The sequence below is a fragment of the Saccopteryx leptura genome, chromosome 6 (assembly GCF_036850995.1).
Source record: "Saccopteryx leptura isolate mSacLep1 chromosome 6, mSacLep1_pri_phased_curated, whole genome shotgun sequence".
NCBI classification, from domain to species: domain Eukaryota; kingdom Metazoa; phylum Chordata; class Mammalia; order Chiroptera; family Emballonuridae; genus Saccopteryx; species Saccopteryx leptura.
This window is the reverse complement of record NC_089508.1, coordinates 15,323,375-15,346,148: the sequence shown is the minus strand read 5'-3', so window position 1 is coordinate 15,346,148 and position 22,774 is coordinate 15,323,375. Positions and strand designations below refer to the sequence as shown.

Here is a 22,774-nt window from a genome sequence, read left to right as displayed (position 1 = left end):
AAGGGCAGGAGGCTGCTGACGCCTTCGCCGCCATCATGGGTGTGGGCCACAGTTCTGGCCCGTGCAGCCCCCGTACTGTTGTGGGACAGCAGAGCGAACCTTTTCCGGTGGCTCCCTGTATACGGTCGAGTTCCTGCCTTCACGTGTGCTGATTTCGTGCCTTTTCTGATCCTCCCTGCTAGAGCGCTTTAGCGAAAGGCAGAGGATGGGCAAGGCAACTGGGTAGAAGGGCCTACTGTGACCCCCACCAGCATTTTAGGGCGCATCTAGCACGTAGCAGTGCAAGTAAGTAGGTTGACCGACGGTCTTGCAGCCCCTGACCAAGCCCCAGTTTAGCTGTCACCATGGTCAAGTCACACAGCCTTCTGAGCTTGTTTCCTCTCATGTAAGAGGAGGCAGGAAGACCAGCCGCGTGGTAAATGCAATACAAGTAAGGCAATAGGCGCTCGGTAAATTTTAGCTGAATGTGTTACACGCTTGGCAAACGTTAAATGACAAGGTTCTCTATTCTGTCACTGTGTATTTAGCTTTTAGCTTCCACTGCTCGTTGACATGATTCCAGACAGATGACCCTAAATTGGCAGGGACATTGTGAATTGTCGTGGGGTTTCTGCCACATCCAGCATTGGACTGAGATTTCTGATTTCCTTGATAGTAGAGCAAACTGAAGAGAGAGAGGCTGCAGAGAAAGCAGCTATTATCGTTCTATCTTCTTAAATTACTGTAGGTCTAACCTGGTTTCGCATGGACAGCCCCAGCTGTGTCTATTGTCCCAATATAAGTTATAAAAATAATAGAACCCTCAAAAGGGTACTATTAGGATAAGTTACATCGTCCCTGTAAAGCCAGTAGCCACGGCCACCATCACAGCCACCTGGCCCATGCAGGTTCACATTAGATTTGGACAGATGGTAATGAAACAACGGAGCCAAGAACTGGTCGACCATTATCTTTAATCCTAGCTTGCACCCGGTGGGCAAGAAATACACACAGTAGGAAACACTTCCTTTTCCATTCAGGGCTCCCAAAGCCACTGACTTATCTGAGTTTCCTAGAATCAAAGGTTTCTGACCTCACCAGTCTCATTCACCTCTGTTCCCCATCTCCTTTCTGCACAAACTGGCTTCTCCTTCAGTACTCCACCATCTTGGCTGCTTCTCCTGGCCTCCTCCACATGGCCTCTCTCTGCTCTCCTTTCTCTGCCCTCCTACAGCATGGGCTCCTCCTAGAACATAATCACTCTTCTCCCAAACAATGTGATCTCTCTTCCTTTTAAAACCTTTTGGCGTGAAAGCCCTCCCCCAACACATATTAACATAATCACTCCCATCCCAAGTAATCACCTGGGCGACGGGCTTCCATGTGGGCAGCGCCATCTTTAACAAAGTGAGTATAATATATTTTATCTGCCCAACAGTCCCCTATATATGAATCACTTTGTTCTTCTATTTTTACTCAGTACCGCACATTTCTGAACACTACCACCCCTACTTCTACCATTCCGTGATACAAGTCAGTAACTAACCGGCTTCCATAGATGTACCTTCTCAGGACTCAGTCTGAATGTTCTAACACAGTATGGTAAGCATGAGCTAGAGCACCAGTAGATGAAGAAAAGGATGATAAATCAAGTGAATGTTAAGCTTCCTACCAACACTGGGATTTTATTTCTACGATACGCATATAACATACATATCATAATGTCACTAGAAGGGAAGTACCAAGGTGATAATAGGGGAAAATTCCATATACATGAAATTAGGAAGTTGAAACTGTACCCAGCATTAGTCATCCTGTAGTGCATCGTTGCACCTTTTAATTGGAAGGCAAGCCACAGATATTTGTGCAATGTGTGAGATCTGCACAAGAGGAAACAAAATATTTAATAGATAAAGTAGCCTTGCCTCCAGGACAAACCATTAGTTCCTGTTAGTTCACATACCAAAGTAATTCCTTACTAGAGAAAATGTCTCATGTTCCAAATTTACATTCCATGCTCAGGAAACCATTACAAACAGAATTTTCTAATAAAAAAGCAAGAAATACAAGCCAAGAAGGAGACATGAGAAAAAACAGAAATGGTGGTCACACAAGTGATCACATGTGCACTTTTTATCATGACTTGGGAGCTGACTTCCCTCAGACCAAACAATGGAAGAGAGAAAGGAGGAAGAAGTCACGGCATTGCTTCTGACTTCTCTCCAACATAGCACACCACTGTACCACATAGCACTCAAGGTGAAGGAAATTAGGCGTTACCTTTTGAAAGTAGGCATGTCAGAGAACTTGTGAACGTATTTTAAAATCACTACACATCCCTATGATGCATTTTAGCAAACCACTCATGTGATGTAGTATTAAATGTTGCAGTACCTAATACTGATCTTATTGAAAGAAATGGGCATCATAAAACACTAAATACTCAATCACTCAACTCAATTGCTGCACATGCAAAGATATTTTAACATCCTCTTGAAAAGCAGTGGGGAGAAGATTAGCATTATTTTTTACAAAATTGCGGGTATTCCTATCACTGTTGGATTTTCATGATAATCTCTGCTCTGTTCATTCTATGGAGTTTAATAATACCCACAGCTCTGGGTAACATAACCTTCACCAGTCCGGAGGCCACAGAACCCACACCAATAACGCAGGCTCCAGTTCTTCCCTCCTGTCTGTCCCTAATTACTCTGTCCCAGCTAACTCAATTTCTTGCCAATCTGTATCTCTTCTCTGCCCTATCCTTTGGATTATACCTCCTTAGGTATTAATGTATGCCTTGACAAAACCTAGATTCCTGAAACACTTTTGGGATCTTAAATCTTAATCTATCAGCTGGCTATCCTCACCATAAGCAAACTTGACAGAACAGACACTTCCACAAGAACTTAGACTTATTACCCTGACTTCAAAAATTAAGCTAATCAGCAGTCTGCACACCCACAATACATCAGAGGGAACTATTTGGAGTGAATAATCTTCTTAACATTTGGCTGTTCTTTGAATAAATGGGCATAATAAAGGCATTAAAGTTATATAACTTACAGGTAATAAGAAATATATATTATAGCTTCTAAAAAAGTGCGTAGGATATTAAAGACTCTAGTCCAGGCGTCCCCAAACTACGGCCCGCGGGCCACATGCGGCCCCCTGAGGCCATTTGTCCGGCCCCCTGCCGCACTTCCAAAAGGGGCACCTCTTTCACTGGTGGTCAGTGAGAGGAGCACTGTATGTGGTGGCCCTCCAACAGTCTGAGGGACAGTGAACTGGCCCCCTGTGTAAAAAGTTTGGGGACCCCTGCTAGTCTTTAGTTTGATAACACACCCCCGTTTTACCTATTACTATATTTAAGCATGTTCCAACTTAACCTTGAAATCAAAAACATTTACCAATCTGAAATGAGAGGCTGTATTAGCTCTTTTTTTTTTTTAAGGTTAAGTCAAATGAACTAATGGTACAATGATGCATAAGGCACTTTAATTACTAATGAAAAGACAATCATGTTAAAGTATCCAAAACAGACAAGAACTTGAACACAGCGTTGCCACCCTCCTCCCTTTACAGAGGCTCTGTTCCCGCCTCTCACAGTCTACGCTCAGGCACCCATCGTTCTCAAAATTTGGAGCATCAGAATCACTTGCTGGACTCTAACCCCAGAGCTTCTGCCTCCCTGGGCCTGGGGCGAGACCAAGAACTATATATAGTTCACACACTTTCCCAGGTGACGTTAATGCTGCTGCTCCAAGAACCATACTTGGAGAACTGGTGTAAACGGATCCCCGGAAGCTTGTTCGTGGTGTAGCAGCCAACAAGGTTTCACCTGACAACTTAATGTTCTACCCCCACCCCCTCAGGAATATGTGCATTTGTAGAAAGGAAGCCTGAAGGCAGAACTCTCAAGACCCAAGGAATGAGAACAAGACTTTCTGCTCAGTAGTCCTATGCAAAGGCTTAGTGAATGCCTGTTGAAAAGGTGTCATCTTAACCCTATGGATTCCAATCTCAGGACATAACCTCAGATGCAAGCAATAGAACATTCTTTATCTTCCTGTAATTCAACGGAAATTCTCTTTCAGTCCCCCATTCTGCCAAGGTGGTGGAAACTTCATCACAGTCAGTTCAGGGTCCAACCTCTCCTTCCTCGGGGTCCCAACGGTATCAGTGTTCTTGGGCTGTTGTAACAAAATACCACAGCCTGGGTGATTTAAACAACCGATACGTCTTTTCTCACCATTCTGGAGGCTGGGAAGTTCAAGACCAAGGTGTCAGTAAGTGTGCTTTCTCCTGAGGCCTCTCTCCTCGGCTTGCAGATGGCTGCCTTCCCTCTGTGTCCTCACATGGTATTTCCTATGTGTGATGCCTATTCCTGTCTCTCTTTGCACGTCCAAATCTCTTCTTATAAGGACATCAGTCATAGTAGATTAAGGCCTATGCTAATAGCTTCATTTTAACTTAATCACATCTTTTATGCCTTGTCTTCAAATACAGGTAAAATGTAAGGTACTAGGGATTAAGACTTAAACATATGGGCCCTGACCAGTTGGCTCAGTGGTAGAGCATCAGCCTGGAGTGTGGCAGTCCTGGGTTCAATTCCCGGTCAGGGCACACAGAAGAGTAGACCACCTGCTTCTCCACCCTCCCCTTTCTCCCCACCCCCCCCCCCCACCCTGTCCCCCGCAGCCATGGCTCGAATGGTTGGAGCAAACTTGGCCCCGGGTACTGAGGATGACGCCATTGCCTTGCCTCGGGCACTGAAATAGCTTGGTTGCCGAGCAATAGAACAGCGGCCCCAGATGGGCAAAGCACCGCCCCCTAGTGGGCTTGCCGGGTGGATCCCAGTCTGGGCACATGCGGGCATCTATCTCTCTGCCTCCCCAACTCTCACTTTCAAAAAAAAAGAAAGACTTCAACATATGGATTTTCACAGAGTGCTAGGGTTAGACAATTCAACCCATAACATTATCCAAGATCCATAGTTTGTACGTTGCCAAGGCTGAAAGGTTAAGTAGCTCAGGCTTGTTTCCCAAGCCCTACCCGTGCTGGCCTGAGAGGGCCTCGTTCTGGTTGGAAGTCGTTAGCCCATGCAGATTCACCTGAGCTGCCCCTCATCAGTAGCTGCAAGGCCGTTTCTATGACACATAAGGCCACTGGAAGCCCCATTAAGTGGGCTGAGGCCTTCTAGCACTTCTGCATGCTTCTCAGGACCTTCCAGAAATCATTCTACCCGGCCTGTGATGTGCTGGGCACAGGGGGCTTGGTGAGGCTGTCCCAGGCCTCTCATACCCATATTCTTGAGTCTCAGCACATCTCTGGCTCCACCCCGGATGCCAGACACAGGTCCCCTCTCCTCCCCAGGCTATGCAGCTCATCTGGGGTAGCTGTCCGCAGAGCCACAGCTCAGGGCTTGCTGGGGAAGGGGTGCAGGCTGTCAGGATGCAGGGTCCCTGTCTCAGACCACCACATTTGAGCTCTCCTGAGTACCTCTCTCACAGCCTAACCCCGACCTCCTCCAGGCAGAGAAACCTTTTTTTGTTGTTGTTATTGTTCTTGGGGGTGGGAAACTTTGCTTTATCTCAAGAGAAATTCTCACAAGCATGTTGTCTGTGCCCTAGTCCCCTCCCTTCTCCTGAGTTGCCTAAATCTTTTGAAACTCAAATCCGAGGAATGTCTTCTCCCTAACACCACCACTCCATGCCCCACTTTTTTACCCAGAATTCCTTCTAGGAAGCAAAAAATGCTGCTTTAACTGGTCAGTTGCACCAAACAGACTATGTGGCCTCACAAAGGGCCCTTCATCAGTGGATTAGGCTCTCGCACTTTCAGCCACAGGGTGAAGTGGAAACTGGGCAGAACCGCATTCCCTTCCCCTTTTCCTACTTGGGTGGTCCAGTGCCTTGCCGCAGGCCAGTGTTGAGTGTCTATTTTGTGGTTAGGAGACAAGACAACTGACACACCAGAAATGAAAAACCCCTAAAGGCAGTATTTTGAATAATTAATAATTGGCCTTTTTCTCACCTTGATGTTCAAAACATCACAGAGACTCAACAGCTCTCAAATTTTCAACTCTTCATTAGATTGCCCTGTGGTTGGAAATACAATATTGCCAAATATTCTGGACAAAACAAAAAGCAAATTTATTAAAAGTTATCAAGCGTTGCCTGACCAGGTGGTGGCACAGTGGCTAGAGCATCGGACTGGGATGTGGAGGACCCAGTTTTGAAACACCGAGATCGCTGGCTTGAGCGCGGGCTCATCTCTTTTGAGCAAGGCTCAACAGCTTCAGCGCAAGGTTGCTAGCTTGAGCAAGGGGTCACTCGCTCTGCTGTAGCCCCTCCCCCCCAGTCAAGGCACATATGAGAAAGCAGTCAATGAACAACTAAGGTGCTACAATGAAGAATTGATGCTTCTCATCTCTCTCCCTTCCTGTCTGTCTATCCCTATCTGTCCCACTCTCTGTCTCTGTCAAAAGAAAAAAAGTTATCAAGTGTCTTACTGTGTAGCATTGGCAATGTTTCAACATAGGTCAGGACTATATTTCTCCTATTCAATCAAAAGTGAAAGTTTGTGTTTCTTGTGTGTTTTAACTACATCCCATTTTTTCAAGAGCAAAATACATAAATATTTTATTTGAAAAATACCTTTTCTTAAAAGCAGAAGTATAGTCTAGTTAGGTAACACAGGAGATAATGAGAGTCATGAAATGCACATGTGTAGATGCAACAGATAAGCAGATGTGCAAAGCCTAGCAAAAAGGAGAATTTGAGTCATAGGTGAACTGAAATCATTACTTTCATTTTTGCAAAGGCTTAAGGATTTCCTTATTAGTTTTTCACATTATATGTAAAGTTTTCATTGTTTCAGTAAAAATACAAAGTATTCTGAATTTTTACATTACTACATGATCAATAACTTTACAAATTCTCACGGACTTTATAAATTATGTTATTACATCTATTGTTCTCAGTGAAAGATCTAAAAGGAAGTATAGAAAACCTCTATATTCCTGTTATATCCCAAATAACCACAAGATTAAAAGTCATGGTTATATCACAAGATATCTTTTCTATCTTTGGGAAGAACTAAAAAAAAGTACCAATGACAACTTCTCATATTCTTTTACAAAAATAGACTCAGTGTCCTGATTACATTTTTAAGTTAAATATTTCCATCTTAAATTAATTCTATCCTTCTAAAGTAACACGTTCCCATTTATTTGTAATAAAAGTATAAGATGGCAAGGTTCAAAAGTGATACCTGACTCTTTCATATCTGAAAAGTTCTAGGAGCTCCTTTTACTTCTTATTAAACCACTTACAGGTTTGGCAGCAACTATCACATGTTCAAGCACTGCACAAGTTTTCCTTATAACAACCCATGTCATTCTCAAATAAATCTTCACGTTTCTTAAAATTATTGATTTCTCTAAACTAGTTAGTTCAACTAGTGTTAGCAATCATTGCCTTCTATTTCAAGAATCAAAGGAGAAAATGGTTATACAATACAATACAATACAATACAATACAATACAATACAATACAATACAATACTATATAGCTAATCCACTTGGTCCCTTCAAAGAACAAGACTTCACAAAGCTGGTTACCTTAGCTTAGTTATTTCCACTGAAACATGCTCAGTGCACACCTAGCACCCCACCCCCTTTCTCTACCAAGGATGCTGACCACCCTGAATCCATCTCACGCATCTAGTGACTCATCTTACCTTTTAGTACCTCTCTTTGAGTGTTTATCTATTTTTTGCCATTGTACTATGGTTATTACTGCACACACTTTTCTCCTGCACTAGGTGATAAGCTCCCATAGGCTATCACCAGCTCCTAAATATCCCCCAGCACTATGCAATAAGAGTATAATAGGTATATTTGTTGACATAACAAATGAATCTATGAGTAAATAAATTATAGTACATATTCTATTAAATAATTCCCATATATGAGTGGTATACAAGTGTAATTGAGGTGCAAAGAGAAAAGGCAAATTATAAAAATCAGAGTACACTAAATAATAGATCAAACCCATTTTAAAGTATTTAGGAGACTTTTTTGGTTCAGACTTGGATAAGGTTCACCCTTCTCGTGAAGGGTGCTGCTTCCTCTTTGGCTTTGGGAGGAAATGTGAACGCAATTTCCTGTTCCCTCAACAATGTGGGTTTCTCCTTTTGATGCAAGCAGATGTATCTGGTTCCTCAGTTGACAAAATCGTCACTCCGAGAAACATGGGTAAGTGTAAAACTTTTAATGAAATGAGATTTTTAAGTAGGTGACACACTTTTGGACGATTGTCAGTGATGTTTGCGACACTTTGTCTAGTTCAGGTTGTAGAAGTGTGGCGATGCAGAGCATTATAAGAGAGAAAGGAGGGTGACACATGGTTTACTCTACTCTGAGCAGTGGTAAAAGGATGTCAAAATTTGCTTTTGCAAATAGTTAGGTAAAACTACCCATATTCAAAAGAGGAATGTCTATACTCCGTTTGCTCTTCAGGAAGCAGTATATTAGCAAACTGAATTAAGTGGTTAAAAAAATAGCTCTATTGCCTAGAAAGGTCCTGGCTGTAGAATTAGTTGGCACCATTTCCTCATCAGTGCAATGGTCTAGTGATACCTTTTATACCATCAGAAATAATGTGAAATTTGGAAATAATATTTTCATTAGCAATAAGTATCAATAATTCTTAGTTAATAAATGAGTATCACAGTGTCTGGAACTTAGAGTCTTAATAAGTAGCTATTAAAATGATATACAAAGCCAAATGTTTCCTATATCACTGTAGGGAAACATTTTATCTTTTGACCATCATCATTAATGACTTGTACTATTTTAGGAACAAATATATTTTAATATTCTATGGATTATCTTCTTTTGGCAATTGGTAAACATCAAAACAAAAATCAATTTTTATCCATATTTTTCAGAACTGGTTCTAAAAATATTTTTTCTCAAAGTTTGATTAGTCAAAACAATATCTGAAAAGATGTGTGACAAATATGAATTATGTCTTCCATTAAAATCTCAGATTCACACAAATCAATTTAACAACTATTATCTGCAGAGCTGGGATCCCATGTGAAATGTTATTGTACATATTACATTTGGATAGCTTCTGACTTCTCGAGTAAGCTCTGGGTAGATGGCCAAAGATGACCTCCTCTTAGGAAATGTAAGGGACAGCATAAAGAACACCTATGGACTGCCGGTGTTGTCATTAAAACAGTAATATTATCTAATGTACAGGAAAGGCTTACCATGTGCTAGGTACTTTGCTTTATGTGTTATATCATTTGATCCTCCCTATCTTACACCTGCGAAAACTGAAATAGAGAGCTGAAGGAACACACAGGGTCACGAATCCCCTGAGGACTGCTGAAAGCCTTTCAGTCTCCAGAATCCACCCAGATACACACAAGCCCCCATAACCACTGCCTCCATTGCCAGAGACACCCGGTATCTGCTTCATCAAAGCTTCTGCTTTTGTGGTTGTTTCAGACAAGACAGAAAATCTTTCTACAAGAAACTAGCTTATTCCTCTGAGAACTTTATAAATCCTCCTAAAATTATTCTTTCCATTTTATTCATCCTTTTTTTTATATAGTGAAAGATGGTATGTTTATTGAGTAGCATGAATAAAGGAGGGAGGGGCACCCACTGATCATCGCCCAGCTCTCTCAGTCTTGGTTCCAGAAAAGGATATTTTCACGGTCCAGGTGTTCTAGACAGAAGAGCCTAGTAATGGACGTGATGTTGCGCACACATCAGAGTTCTGTCCTCAGTCGCCTATCCAGTCCCTCATGCATCTCGGACTTGGTTCTAGTGTCATTTTCCTTCTTCATTTATATCCTTTCTTCCTTAAGGATTTTGGGGGTAAATTTGTCACTGGCAGTTTATCTGAAAATGTCTTTGTATTTGCCCTGCTTTTGGAATTTAGTTCTGTTAGGTATATAGTTAAAGGATGACATATATACTGCTCACAAAATTAGAGGATATTTCAAAATTAACATGAAGCTATAAAATATCCCATAATTTTTGTGAGCATTATATTTTCTTAGGAATTTGGAACTGTCAATCAGCTGTCTTCTGGTTTCTCTTATTCTGGCCATTGAGAAGTCCTTTGTCAGTCTCAATTTTATCCTTTGTAGCTAGGCCTTCTTTTCTCTGTGGCTCTTTCTCCTTAGTTTTTTGTTGATCTGCCCCCTGATTGCAATGTGTCTAAGTGTAGATTTTCATCTTCAGTTGTTTGTTTAAAATCATAGCTGGGATTCACTGGGCTTCATAAACTTGAAGACTCCGTGTCCTTCTTCAGTTCTAGAGAGCTGTCAGTCCCACTTGTTTGTGTTATGTGCCTATCAATTATCTCTCTAGAGCTTTCTGGATCTGGTAGTCCTCAGTCTTGTTTTTGCTGAATCTCACATGTAGTGGCTAATCTCCCCCCTTTTTTGTCTTTGTGTGTGTGTGTGTGTGTATGTGTGTTAATGAGTTTCGATTAGTTGGAAGTCTATCTGTGTGAGAATTCTTTGAAGCCTGAGTTGGGGAGCTTTCCTTGAGGGAGGATTTGCATTTACTTCTGCCAGGTGCTTAGAATATTTATTTTTCACATAATAAATATTTATTTTTGGTGCATTTATTTTTATATTTTTAATTTTTTCTTGTTTCAATGCATTGAAAGTTAAATCATGTCCTTACTATGGAAGGCATGTATGCCCCCTCTGCAGGAGAAACAGATCTTGATTGTTAAGATTCTTTACATTTCATCTCACACAGCCTTTGATTCCACATTTTAGCTTTTTAATTGCAATTAACATGCATACAGAAAAATGCACGTATCTTAACTGTACAGCTTGTTAGTTCTTATAAACAGAAGTTGTTCATGAAATAAACACTCTTAATGAAGAGACAGAACATTACAAAACCTCAGAAGTCCCAAAATGCCCTCTTTCAGTCACTACCCAGCCCCTCCCAAAGGTAACCACTACCTGTTTCTCTCTTTTGCTGTCTGTTTAACATGACACCTTACATGGTTGTCTGTAGTGATGCAGATCAGCTTTGTTGAGGAGAAAGAGAAATGCACAATGGTTCTGTCTACTTATAATAGATATATATAGAGAGATGATAGATAGACATCATAATAGGTCTTTTACATTTTTTCGCTACCAAGTTATCTGTAGTGAAAGATAATTTCAACTTTAAAACAATTCACAGAGGATTCAATAGACTTTAAAATTCAGCCTCATGACTGAGAGCTGGGAGATAGTTATGTCTTAGTGTGATAGCAGGATATTTGTTCCTTCTAACCATCTATTTCTAAAATCAAGTGCAAGAAAAATAAAGGCCAATCTAAGTAAGATTGTTAACATCTGCATTATAAATTGTTGGAAAAAAACACTTTCAACCTTTCAAAGAAAACGTGACAGATATATGGCAATATAACAACACAATGTCACTGGGGTGACGACATGATGGGAAATGATTTTTACAAATTTATTTCAATTGCACATAGTCTTATAGAGAACATAAAAGTGATATCTTCTAGAAAATGTGGAGTTATTTTATATATAATTTGTAGAAATGATTATTCATAAGTAATTTTATCTAACTAAGAATATTATAGCTAGAAGACTTGTGCCAATCGATGGTGCTACTATTTAGATGGAAAATAAAAAAAATATTCTCTTTCTTTTCAAAAAAGCTACTCTGCATTGTTTCAAAAATACCTCTGATTTCTAAGGTATTTTTGAAGAAAAGGCAAAAGCAAAATACTTAAGAAGGTCTAGCATTATAATCTAGAACCATACCCTGGCTAGTTAGCTCATTGGTAGAGTGTCGGCCTAGCATGTGGATGTCCTGGGTTCAATTCCCAGTCAGGCCATACAGGAGAAGTAAGCGCTTATCTGCTTCTCCACTTCTCCCCCTCCCCTTCTGCCTTCTCTCTCTATCTCTCTCTCTCTTCATCTCCCACAGCCATGGCTCGGTTGGAACCAGTTGTCCCCGGGCACTGAGGATAGCTCCATGGCCTTGCCTCAGTGCTAAAACAGCCCAGTTGCAAGCAAAAGAGCAACACTCGGAATGGGCAGAGCATCGCCCAGGGGCCTGACAGGTGGATCCTGGTAGGAGCACATGTGGGATTCTGTCTCTCTGCCTCTCCACTTCTCACTTAAGAAAAAACAAATCTAGGATCATTTGGGGTTCATTGCTTCATATGTGGCTCAGTTCTCTCTCTCTCTCTCTCTCTTTTTTGTAATATAGGATTATAATAAATAGCACAAATTTCTAGTGAAACATAAATTACAAGTATGTATGCTATTTAATACAGTCCCCAGAACATCTAGCCCTTGATAAGTGAACCACTACACTGATTTCTGACAGTGTAGATTAACTTGATCTGTTTTTTAATCAGTATATATTCTTTTGTGCCTGCCTTTTTCTATCACTCTGCATTATGTTTCTGAACTTCAACCATGCTATTGCATGTAGCAATCATTTGTTCATTTTCATTGATATACGGATTCCAATTGTATTGCTAGACAACAGATTACTTATCCATGGTGCTGCTAATGAGCACTCCAGTTGAGGAATCTTACCAATACAATAGTACTATTGTGAACATTCTAATTCTACCACATCCTTTGCTAATCACATGCAGGCGTTTCTGTGGAGCATGCACCTAGAAGTAGAGTTGCTGAGCCACATGGTATACACAAGTGCCAGTGTCCCAAACAACAGGACATGTGTTCCAGGTGCTCTGCATCCTCACCAACACTTGGTGTTTTCTTTTTCGTTTTATTTATTCTAGTGAGTGTGTATTTGTACCTCACTGTGGTTTTAGTTTGTATTTCTCCAGTGACTAATGAAGATCCAGTATTAACTTATTATTAACCTGAAATTTGAATAGTGTAGACTTGGACCCCGTTCTCAAGTGAAGACCAGACAGAGGTCATGAATAAATACTCAAGGTTTTTTTTTTAATGATAGCTCCTTGTAGAAACAAAGCTGAGACAGCGAACTTGCCAACTTGCCCAGCTATCTGCAAATATCTGTAAAGTTTATTAGTTTACTTTGCTTATTTTCTAGTTCACCCTTCACTTGAAGGCAGGGGCTCGTGGATCCCAACATGTGTGGGATTGCCCAAGACTACTTCCTACCTGCACCTGCCCACGCTCCGTTGCTAGGTTTCTACACTCACAGGCTCTGGTTCCTCCAGCTCCCCATCGGCCTCCAGGGCATCCAGAGCTTTCCTGCTCACTTACCTTCCTGACCTCAGCTCCCACTTCCTTTTTCCATCACATTTTTTTATTTCCGCTGTTTTTCTCATTCTATGCCTATTTTTAGGTATGTCAAAACTAGAGCATTTCAGTTCTCCATTTTGTTTTAAGAGTGACATTTATAGTATGCACTCTGAATTTTGGTTACTCTATGATCAAAATCCTTGTGCCTTGGGATGACAAGTCTCTTTTGTGCTTAGGGCTTAGTGACACTTGGAACAGAGGGCCTTTGATCTGGTCTATGCCCCACAGCACATAGGAAGGAGAATCCTCCTCTTGCCTAGTGACTTTACAAAACTTTCTGTGAAAATCCCCATCAGATAAATCACCTAGCCACCAGTGGAGACCACCAGCAAAGAAAGATAAACAGAAGTATTTCTCTACTCCAGTACAGAGAGAAGGATGGATTCTCGATTCCTATATGAACCTGTAATATCAAACCTTTATTTTTAAAAAAAACTAACCAAATAAATAATCAGGTATAAAGGAGGAAAATGATGGTCACAAGATTTTAACCAGAACTGAGAACATTCTGCCACTTATTTCACAAGAGTATCAGAACGATACAATGAGTTAACGCACAAAGGAAGCAAAGGAAAGACAAGAGGTAGTGTTGTCCAATCCTTTACGAAGGTTCAGTAAGATGCAGTAATTTAAAATACTATATAAAATTTCTTGTGACAGTATTACCTTGGTAAATAAGCTGATTTTGAAAATGCTTTATATCCAGAATGCATGCAAAGTTAAAAATTTGAAATCATACAACCATATAGCTTATTGTACACTCAAAAGCATTTACTAATTACAAACAAATCAATGGATTTGCCATCTTATTTATTAGCTCTTAAGATGACTTTACAAGTTTAGTTTTATGTTCTTAGATCTGGTCTAATGCGAAATACAATTCCCTGTAATCTTGCATCCCTTGGATAATTCTAGGTAAACTATCTCAGCTTGATTTTACTTATTGAAGTCAATTAGATCATGTTGCCTTTAAAAACACCTTTATTGTAATTTAATGCATTTTTGATATCTCTAATAAATGGAATAAAAGAAGATTGTTTCAAGATCATGATATAGCTTTGAAACATCTAAACTCTTCTAGTTTATCTTTTATTACAGAAACAAGGACATTTTAAAAAGGGGTGGCCAGCTCTGTGAATATAAAGCCATCCGTATACGTGTTTGCAGTAACCTCCCAAGTTTCACGACGGACACCACACTGGGGGCAACAGTCTTTGAAAAATTGATCCTCACGGGTTCTTCATCGGCATTCTGTGATGGTAAACCCATGGACGCTGGCTCCCCAACACCAACTGGCCACTCGAGCTAACTGCCAGGATTCCGACTTCGCGTCATTGATAATCTGTGTAGAAAGTGATCTACATCCATTCTTTAAACGCTTGATGAATTAGTCAGAATTCTCGGAGCAAACAATAATTGAAGACATCTTAGTAAAAGAGAATTAGGTGTCGAGGACAAACAAGACGAGGCAAGACTTACTTTGCTGTTCAGCGTCTGATAACTAGTGTAATTTGCTACGTTAAAAGGGAAAAAAACAATGAACGGCACGTGTGTGGATGAGCAGCATGACCTGGATCACTATTTGTTTCCAATCGTGTACATCTTTGTGGTGATCGTCAGCATTCCGGCCAACATTGGATCACTCTGCGTGTCTTTTCTGCAAGCAAAGAAAGAAAACGAATTAGGAGTTTATCTCTTCAGTCTCTCCCTGTCAGATCTGTTCTATGCGCTCACTCTCCCTCTGTGGATTGATTACACCTGGAATAAAGACGACTGGCATTTCTCCCCTGCCCTGTGCAAGGCATGTGCCTTCTTCATGTATATGAACTTCTACAGCAGCACGGCCTTCCTCACCTGCATTGCGGCCGACCGGTACTTAGCAGTTGTCTACCCGTTGAAGTTTTATTTCCTAAGAACAAGAAGATTTGCGCTCATGATCAGCCTGTCCATATGGGTAGTGGAGACCATCTTCAATGCTGTCATCTTGTGGGAAGATGAGACGGCAAAAGAATATTGTGGTGCCAACAAGTCTGCTTTTACTCTATGCTATGACAAATACCCTTTGGAACCATGGCAAATTAAGTTCAACTTGTTTAGGACGTGTACATGTTATGCAGTACCTTTGGTCATCATGATGGTTTGCAACCAGAAAGTTTACCAAGCGGTGCAGCATAATCAAGCCACAGAGAACAGTGAAAAGAGAAGAATCATAAGACTGCTCGTTAGTATCACATTGACTTTTTTCTTGTGCTTTACTCCTTTTCATGTAATGTTGCTAATTCGCAGCATTGTAGAGTCTCGGTTGGACCAAGAGTCTGGGAAGCAGACTTATAAAATATATAGAATCACAGTTGCATTAACGAGTTTAAATTGTGTTGCTGATCCCCTTCTGTACTGTTTTGTAACTGAAACAGGAAGATCTGATATGTGGACTATATTAAAATTTTGTACTGGGCAGCTTAATAAATCACAGAGACAAAGAAAAAGCATACTTTCTATGTCTACGAAAGATACCATGGAGTTAGACATCCTGGAATAGACCCAAGGAATTTTTTTTTATGGTACACAATGTGATATAATCATGATTACATTTTGAAAAGGAAACCTAGCATGAGAGGTTTTCCAGTTGAGTGAATATTTTAATATCCTTTCTAATGGAAATATTTTAATGTATTGTACAGTTCCCTGAGTTTTATTAAATGAGTATTAAACAAAATTTAATATTTTTCTAATGACTCAGGATCGTTATTGTTGCTGGCAGTCGTTTTAGTATCTGTGCTGTAATCCCTCAGAGGTTAGAGTAAGACATGCAGTACCGTATGTCTTTAATTCGGTGACCTTTATGTCTGTTTTTTTTATTATTTTTATCGCTCTTTCTACAGATTTCAGGCTGTCAGCTATAACTTCTCCCAAATCTATGTACTTGTCTTTAACAACCCAAACTACAAAATACTGCTGTTGATCTTCTCACTCATTACTAAATATTTATTGAGCCCACTCTATAGACCGTTTTGTATTTATTACGAGGGTTACAAAAATTATGGTCTGATGAAACTTTGCTAAGCTCACATCAGTTCAGAAACCTAGTCACAGGCCCTGGCCGGTGGGCTCAGTGGTAGAGCATCAGCCTGGCGTGTAGAAGTCCCGGGTTCGATTCCTGGCCAGGACGAGGTGCCCATTTGCTTCTCCACCCCTCCCCCTCTCCTTCCTCTCTGTCTCTCTCTTCCCCTCCCACAGCGAGGCTCCATTGAAGCAAAGATGGCCTGGGCGCCGGGCGCATGCGGGAGTCTGTCTGACTGTCTCTCCCCGTTTCCAGCTTCAGAAAAATACAAGAAAAAAAAAAAGAAACCTAGTCACTTTAATATGAAGGAAAAGTAAGTGGGCCCATAGTGACTATCTGAAGGCTCTTCCCACAATATAAAGCATGTGAGCTTTGTGAAAACTCCTTCGGCTATTCAGAGACCTTCTTCTTTCAGATCATACTTGGTTTTATTTAGTTCCTTTTTCTAATATTTTTACTATTTTTTTAGGCATGCTAAAGACATCTGCATGAAGAGTTGCTCAGGATAGTTACTGAATTTTGGTCAGGAAGAGGGGGAAAAAGAAGAGTTGTTTTATTAATTAATACCTTGAGGAATATGATAAATCATGTAGACAGTAATTAAACTGTTACTGAGAACTGATTAAGATTTTCTCTCTGTTGGTTGTATGAAGAGATATAGCAAATATATATGTGTGGCACCTTGAATAAGAATGTCTACCCAACGATTAACAACAAAACCATTGGTTTGCCTGACCAGGCAGTGGCGCAGTGGGTAGAGCATCGGACTGGGATGTGGAGGACCCAGGTTCCAGACCCTGAGGTCGCCAGCTTTAGCGTGGACTCATCTGGTTTGAGCAAAGCTCACCAGCTTGGACCCAAAGTCACTGGCTCAAGCAAGGGGTTACTCAGTCTGCTGTAGCCCCATGATCAAGGCACATATGAGAAAGCAATCAATGAACAACTGTGTCGCAATGAAAAACTAATGATTGAAGCTTCTCATATCTCTCCATTCCTGTCTGTCTGTCCCTATCTATCCCTCTCTCTGACTCTCTCTGTCTCTTTAAGAAAAAAAATACAAAAAACCATTGGTTTAAAATGTTGTGAGATGAGTTCCATGATAACCCAGGTTGCCAAACCTTCGAGCAGCCTATCCTTCCTATCAGAATGGAGCCAATCATGGAGAATCTATGTTGGGAGGATGATCAGATGATTTAGGACAAAGCTATATATACTCCCAACATTGGGAAGGTAATCCTTGAGTTTTGAAAGGCCTTTTAAGCTCTTGATTAAAGTTCTCCATTAAATTGAAAGCATTTCTGGAAGGAAGAAGACATTGCAGCTTTCATCACCTGTTGTCAAAAGACCTAGATTACAACACTGCAGATCCACTTACGTTCGAGATGTTTGACCTCAAACATTTTTGTGCTCTCCCTAAGGCCCAGTTTCTATAAACTGCAGGGACCGACGTTACACTTGCTTTTAATGAGCAGACGTGAAAACATTTTGTAAATTTTGATAAGACTTCTTAAGGTACATTATTACTGTTCTCACCTTTGTCAGGATTAGTGGACAGCTACCCTAGAGATAGAAAATCCCCCAGGTGATGCTGTGGGTAGGAATGCAGCAAAATGGGTGGGCAGGAGCTGTGTCTTGCATGCACCACTATGGTTACTTCCTCCAGGTGGTTAAATGCATCCACTAAGGCAGTGGTCCCCAACCTTTTTTGGGCCATGGACTGGTTTAATGTCAGAAAATATTTTCACGGACCGGCCTTTAGGGTGGGACGGATAAATGTATCACGTGACCGAGACAAGCATCAAGAGTGAGTCTTATTGTGAACAATGCTGCCACAAACATGCGGATGCATTTCTCCTTTTCGAGCCGTTCTATGGTGTCCTTGGGATATATTCCTAAAAGTGGGATAGCTGGGTCAAAAGGCAGTTCGATTTTCAGTTTTTTGAGGAATCTCCATACTGTTTTCCACAGTGGCTGCACCAGTCTGCATTCCCACCAGCAGTGCAGGAGGGTTCCCTTTTCTCCACATCCTCGAACCAGATAGAAGGTGACAGAAGACAATTTAACTTTGGGGGAGGGGTATACAGCACAATCAAATGTCAAAATAATCTAGAGATAGTTTCTCTCAACATATGTACCCTGATTTATCAATGTCACTGCATTAAATTTAATTTAAAAAAAATTTCAATATGTTAAAAATTAAAAAAAAAAAGAGTGAGTCTTAGACGGATGTAACAGAGGGAATCTGGTCATTTTTAAAAAATAAAACATAGTTCAGACTTAAATATAAATAAAATGAAAATAATGTAAGTTATTTATTCTTTCTCTGCGGACCAGTACCAAATGGCCCGCAGACCGGTACCAAATGGCCCACGGACCGGTACCGGTCCACAGCCTGGGGGTTGAGGACCACTGCAGTAAGGTACATTAAGGTCCTTTATTGTTCCTGGTTCTGTGGAACGTCCTCCATAGGCCTGTCCGTAGGAGTTCACAGTTTTGAGGAGGCACATACAGGACATTATCATAAACACACTGGTAAATATCCATTTTTAATTGGTTTCCATTTTTTATTTGTCATTTATTTATTAAGAATGTTTGTTTTTAACTTAACTCAATTAGACCATTGGATAGGTCAGTGAAGGGACTGAGTACAGACAGGTAAAAACCTCCCTTTCCCCCTGCCTAGTCTGGGGAAGCTTCAGGGGTGAGGAAGAACTTGAAATATAAACAAGTGCCTGACCTGTGGTGGCGCAGTGAATAATTCGGCGACCTGGAATGCTGAGCTCGCCAGTTCGAGACCCTGGGCTTGCCTGGCCAAGGCACATATGGGAGTTGATGCTTCCAGCTCCTCTCCCTCTTCTCTTTCACTCTCTCCTCTCTCTCTAAAAATGAATAAATAAAATCTTTAAAAAAAAAGAAATACAAACAAAGCAGCCGCTATATTTGGTTCGTACTATAACTGTTCAGCATCATCTCCCCAGGCACATCCTCAGTGAGTTTGCTTTTCCAACCGCATCTATTTCTTTTTCTCTTTAAGATTTAAGTGAACACTCTCCCCAAGACCTTATATTTCTATTCTTCAATGTTATGATCAAATAAATAGTTATTCACCAATTACCTCTGTTGACCTTGTGAACTTTATTTTTAAACTGACATACCAATTATAAAATAGAATTTGCGATACACAGCATATCGGCATTTCTTTTTATAGCGTTTTTATCTTGCTCTGGGCTTCTTTTTGCTAGTTATCACTGTCATCATTCTGTCATTTATATATTGGGCCCCTGATCCTTTCTGGCTAAACCCATCCACAGGTTGCTATGGAAACCCAACAGCTACGATAACACCCTGTCCTAGGAAGGCCTTTGTGATAATAGCCTTCTTTGTCTCGGTCCATCAGGTGACTCTGCCATGAATAAGAGGGCTGTTCTTCCTACAGACACACCCACACACAAATACATATTCATAGACACACACATGAACAACCTGCCCCATCTCACATAAACAAACAAAAATCCCTGGTCTCTTTTAGTACATGTTTATATTGTTTTGTAATATCTAATACCAACTAGTAGAACACACATTAACCCCCTATACTTCTGAAATGAGGTACCAGGTGGGTGTTTTTATTTTCTTGTTTACTAACTCAGCAACGGAGAGGGGGAAAACACATTGCTAAGATTCTCCCTCTCTACCCTTCCTCCCTCCTTTCTCTCCCAGCCAAAAGTGGCTGCCAACGGAACTGCGGTGAGAAAACATCGACATTGTTTTTCATTCCTCTACTATTCTGAAAAAATTCGGTTCTGACCGAGATGTTTTATTTACATCTCCTGAGCAAATGTCTTTGGGAGACAATAACAGAAGGTTAATGTAAAAGAAGGCAGGAATGTCTTGTTTAATTTTTTTTATATAGTATAAACACCTGATTCAATTCAAGTAAAAAAAATGCTGACCACTTATTTTTATTATTGCTTGGCATTTCATACATCTTAAAGATGGAGCACAGCTTCAGTTCATGGTATTAACAGAAGGCCCTTTGTTTGCAGGAATAAGCTGATGATGTCAAAATTAGGTCAAATTTGGGTGAGGGGAAGTGATGTGGGAGTTAGATTCCTCTCCTCCAAAGATCACTTTCCTACTACATCATTCCGGGCTGATCAAGAAAAATCCCGCAGGGACCCTGTCTGTGGCCACTAGGTGTCGATCACGTTCTATTTGAAACTTCAAAGTTCATGGCCAACTGCCACTCCCCAAGAGCAAAGAGTAGCTTAGGGTCACATTTTTCTATCCAAGAAACAATTTAGCAATATCTCCTATGAATCAGTAATGAATGGGGAGGAATGCTGGAATTCAGTTTGCATTATTTATTTCTCTGATCTCTGAAAATCAGATCATTTCACTTGGTTTAAACTCCATGTCATTTCAATATTTTTTTTTCAGCCTGTTAAAATCAGTCAATCTACATATAAGAGAACATAGGCTAAATTGTATAATTTTTACAAGATTGTAGGTATAATATTGGTGACTTGTCCTTTATTTACTTTACTCATATAAAAAAAATACTAGCTTTCACATAAATAGAAACAAAACATTTGAGCTACAAGCTGTTTGCAATTTTGTCTGCTATGATGAGATTACTTTATAAAAGTCAAAATATAATTCAATATATGTATGATTTTTTAATTTCAAATTTATTATTGTTAGACCTCAGTACTAAAAATTAGATATTATTTTTAATTGTTTAAATCTGTTCTTCTCCAAAGAATGGTAATGCAATCATGTTTTAATTTTATAGCATTTGCATATTATTAAATATATAGTAGTCCGTAATTGATTTTTTTTCTGCCTGTGATTTTATTAAGCCCTTTGTTAAGCACCAGTGGATTCTTTTTACATATTTAAAAAATAGGCTATGATTTCTTAATAATGCTGCAATTAGGTGTTCAAAAAGCAGGCCAAGCCTGACCTGTGGTGGCACAGTGGATAAAGCGTCAACCTGGAAACGCTGAGGTTGCCAGTTCAAAACCCTGGGCTTGCCTGGTCGAGGCACATATGGGAGTTGATGCTTCCTGCTCCTCCCCCCTTCTCTCTCTCTCTCTCTCTCTTTCTCTCTCTTTCTCTCCCCTCTCTATAATGAATAAATAAAATCTAAAAAAAAAAAATTTAATAAAAAAAAAAAAAAAGCAGGCCATATAAAGGAATGAGGTAGGGAAGTCTTCATATCACTGTTCAGTACAAGCTTTAGAATGAAAATAGAAATTTTGTTATCTAGGAAATATGTGCTCAATTAATTTCAAATTAAATACAATAAAAAAATATTGCCCTAGGCCCTGGCCAGTTGGCTCAGTGGTAGAGCATCAGCCTGGCGTGCAAGGGGTCCCGGGTTCGATTCCCGGCCAGGACACACAGGAGAAGCACCCATCTGCTTCTCCACCCCTCCCCCTCTCCTTCCTCTCTGTCTCTCTCTTCTCCTCCCGCAGCCAAGGCTCCATTGGAGCAAAGATGGCCGGGGCGCTGGGGATGGCTCCTTGGCCTCTGCCCCAGGCGCTAGAGTGGCTCTGGTTGCAACAGAGCAACGCCCCAGAGGGGCAGAGCATCGCCCCCTGGTGAGCAGAGCGTAGCCCCTGGTGGGCGTGCCAGGTGGATCCCGGTCGGGCGCATGCGGGAGTCTGTCTGACTGTCTCTCCCCGTTTCCAGCTTCGAAAAAATACAAAAAAAAAAAAATTGCCCTAGAATGACTTGACTTGTCAATGCTGTGAAAACTAATTTTCTTCAGTTCTCAGCATTTATTGATCATCATTGGAGATTTGATTGAACTTGTGGTCATCCCTTTGAAAGAATCCTATTCAAATTTTCGGTCTTGGCTCTGGGACTATTGACACTTAATCATAAATGGATTAACTCAAAAATCCTGATTCTTCTGACAGATAAATGGAGCACATGCAAAGATTACAATGGCCGACTAAGAAGTGCCTCCGTAGAAATGTCACGGAGAGTCTACGGCCATACCACCCTGAACGCGCCCGATCTCGTCTGATCTCGGAAGCTAAGCAGGGTCGGGCCTGGTTAGTACTTGGATGGGAGAAATGCCACGGAGAGGTAAGTAATGCGGACCTTCAGAAGGGTGCACGTAATGACTGGCGACCCCAGTAGACTTTATTGGTGTTTTAAAATATATATAGCATGAGAAATATTCTCCCATGATACTCACCCACCCATGGAAATGTCACTTGCAGTTTTTAATCTTCAGGGCAATCCCTTTCGTGTTTCCTTGGCAGTCCCCCCAAGAAAAAAGCGTGTGACGCCCTGCTGTCCAAAGGACTAGGGGCCGGGAAGACCTGGTGCATTTCCAGCCCTGTCCTCCTCGGATGAAAAGCTTGTCAAGACAAAGCAGGGTCTGGACTAAGCACGGATTCT

At 40.8% G+C, this 22,774-nt stretch overlaps 1 protein-coding gene across 2 annotated transcripts; it reads left to right on the top strand.

Moving 5' to 3' along the window:
* The first annotated feature begins 220 nt into the window (after window positions 1-220).
* Window positions 221-15,981, top strand: GPR65 (G protein-coupled receptor 65). Of its 2 annotated transcripts, none has more exons than XM_066341875.1 (2): window positions 221-285; window positions 14,398-15,981. In XM_066341875.1, exon 2 carries the CDS (start codon window positions 14,837-14,839, stop codon window positions 15,836-15,838), a length of 1,002 nt encoding a protein of 333 aa, XP_066197972.1. In that variant the 5' UTR covers window positions 221-285; window positions 14,398-14,836; the 3' UTR covers window positions 15,839-15,981. The 2 variants fall into 2 exon arrangements, with proteins under 2 accessions (XP_066197972.1, XP_066197971.1); XM_066341874.1 differs by lacking the exon at window positions 221-285 and adding an exon at window positions 8,181-8,239.
* The last annotated feature ends 6,793 nt before the right edge of the window (window positions 15,982-22,774 follow it).

Coding starts and splice junctions, on each gene's coding strand:
- GPR65 (XM_066341875.1), top strand. CDS start 14,837: ATGAACGGCACGTGTGTGGATGAGCAGCATGACCTGGATCACTATTTG.